Here is a 2,255-nt window from a genome sequence, read left to right on the forward strand (position 1 = left end):
CACCCCTCCCCCATTTCTGCAACCCCACTGACTGCAACTCCCCTCACCCCCTCCCAGTCCCACTCTCCCACACCCCCTCACCTTGCTCCCACAGCTGTACAACATCTCCATCCAGCTTCCACATCACTCCCTGTTACTCCCATCCCTACACTTCCACTCTCATGGGTTACCTCCAGCTCACCACATCGTACAACGTCTTGCATTGATTCCCCAGGACTGAGAGAAAGTGAGGACTGCAGATGCTGGAGACCAGAGCCGAGAGTGGGCTTTTGCCTGAAACGTCATTTCTCCTGCTCCTCGGATGCTGCCTGAACTGCTGTGCTTTTCCAGCACCACACTCTTGATTCTGATCTCTGGGACTGAGATCCATTGTATAATCACAGAAACCTACCCCTGTCCCTGCCTCATTCCTTCACCCCTTCCCACAGCTCCACACCCCCTCCCATAGCTCTGATACGGTCATTGATTGCGCAGCAATGAACTCAATCTCTCTCTCTCTCTCTCGTCCTGCAGATTGTCAACACAATGTGTGGTTATGAGACTCAGTCAAAGGAAGCTTCGTCAGCCCACAAAATAATTTACATGAAAGGATGCTTGGAGAACATCGTCAACTGGGGACATGAGAACCTGAATTTTATTGGTGGAGTGTGTCTCAGCCTGCTTTTGGTGGAGGTCTGTGTCCCTCACTTTATGTTACAACAATCACAGTCCAGAAGAAGAGACAAGTAAAACTTGACATACTGCTTCAATCTTCTTGTGTATTTCAACATTGAGGGCCTGTATGGTCATTTCCTAGTATCTTCTCCTTCTGGGTTCATTCTAGAATTTTTATTGATCTGCCATGGTGAGATTCAAACCCCAGTCCCCCGAATATTACCTAGGTCTCTGGATTAACAGTCCAGCACGTCACATGCACTTAGTACATCCACAAAGTCGTCAGTCTTTTCACCAGACTCCATTTTGCACTGCATCTCAAATCTCAATCTCAGATTTAAATTTTATAATTGCCATAATGTTGGTTGCAAAAGCGTCCATTTCAACATTCACCCCATTTAGTAGTTCCTTAAGTGAAGGGTTCCATACTTATTTGCAAAGATTCCATTTCCTTCGTGATTTCAAGTTTCTCTAAGTCTTCATTAGCCGAATATTCCTTAGTTGACAAATCTTAAACCACTCTGTCTCCTTTGTAGCCTCCGTTCAGCCACAGACTGAGACCTTGCTATCATCCTTTGTAGTCTCCCCTTTCTTTTACCTTCCTTTTCTCCCCCCACAAGCCATCCCTATCTTTCCCACCGAGTCACAGAGGTCTCCAGAATAGAGAAAGACCATTTGGTCCATCACCTCTCCATTGTACTCTGCCCTCCTCCTTGCAACCTCTTCTCTCCTGTATTGATGTACTCTTCGTGTCATGAGCATACCATGCAGTCAGAGTTACCTCGTTAACTCCTTACTTGCATTATATAGCTGGATGGAGCAGAGGGTTCCTTACCTGCTTGTCTTGTTCCTAATTTTTAGGTTGCGATGATCGTATTGGCAGTGGTGTTACTCAAAAAAATCAAGTACTTCAAGAAACGAAAAGCTCAAAGTCAGACTACATCGTAACCTCTGCTTCCAGGACCAGGTGTCATATCGCAATGTCCAGGGAAAGAGCAACAGCTGGTCTTTGTGAAGATCTCCTCTGACTGTGACGGACCTTTACCATTATCGTAGAGTTATTTTACTACCGAGCAGTGATTGACAGCAGGAGCCCCATACCAACTATATTAGCTGTCCCAGTTGTGATAAACTGATCAGTTGGAGACCTCCTACTCTACATTGCCCATTACTTTAACAGGGCCCGTGGTTAGGATGTGATCAGGACGTTCTCCATTCATTTTGAGCGCACAGTCTCTACAAGTCATTGTTCAGTATCTAATCTGGAAATCCACACATTAGGCTGGAAATTCATGTGCCCCATTGTTCAGCAATGGTCTGCCATTCACAACCTGCCCAGACCTGGTGTGAATGCATTGGGTATTCAATCTCTCCAGCAGTAATGTGTGTTCAGGTAGATTCTCCACACTTTCTTTCTCCTCCCTCTTCTTTTCCATGTCAGTGGCTACCTCTGTCCCCCATGGCATTGTGCAGAATATTCAACATAATCTCTCCAGGCCGCCCTTCTTAAAGACAAGCTATCTCCCTTAAAGGCGAAAGTGAGGACTGCAGATGCTGGAGATCAGATTCTGGATTAGTGGCACTGGAAAAGCACAGCAGTT

At 46.1% G+C, this 2,255-nt stretch overlaps 1 protein-coding gene across 1 annotated transcript in view; it reads left to right on the forward strand.

Moving 5' to 3' along the window:
• The window catches only part of zgc:113223 (uncharacterized protein LOC541424 homolog), a gene marked incomplete at its 5' end in the record, with an annotated part of 29,250 nt that extends 26,995 nt beyond the window's left edge, over positions 1-2,255 (forward strand). Inside the window, 2 exons of the mRNA XM_043708918.1 lie at positions 514-672; positions 1,516-2,255. Coding sequence (XP_043564853.1) covers positions 514-672; positions 1,516-1,602 — 246 coding nt within the window. The remainder of the gene's footprint in view (positions 1-513; positions 673-1,515) is intronic.

The sequence above is a fragment of the Chiloscyllium plagiosum genome, chromosome 19 (genome assembly GCF_004010195.1).
Source record: "Chiloscyllium plagiosum isolate BGI_BamShark_2017 chromosome 19, ASM401019v2, whole genome shotgun sequence".
Classification (NCBI taxonomy): Eukaryota; Metazoa; Chordata; class Chondrichthyes; order Orectolobiformes; family Hemiscylliidae; genus Chiloscyllium; species Chiloscyllium plagiosum.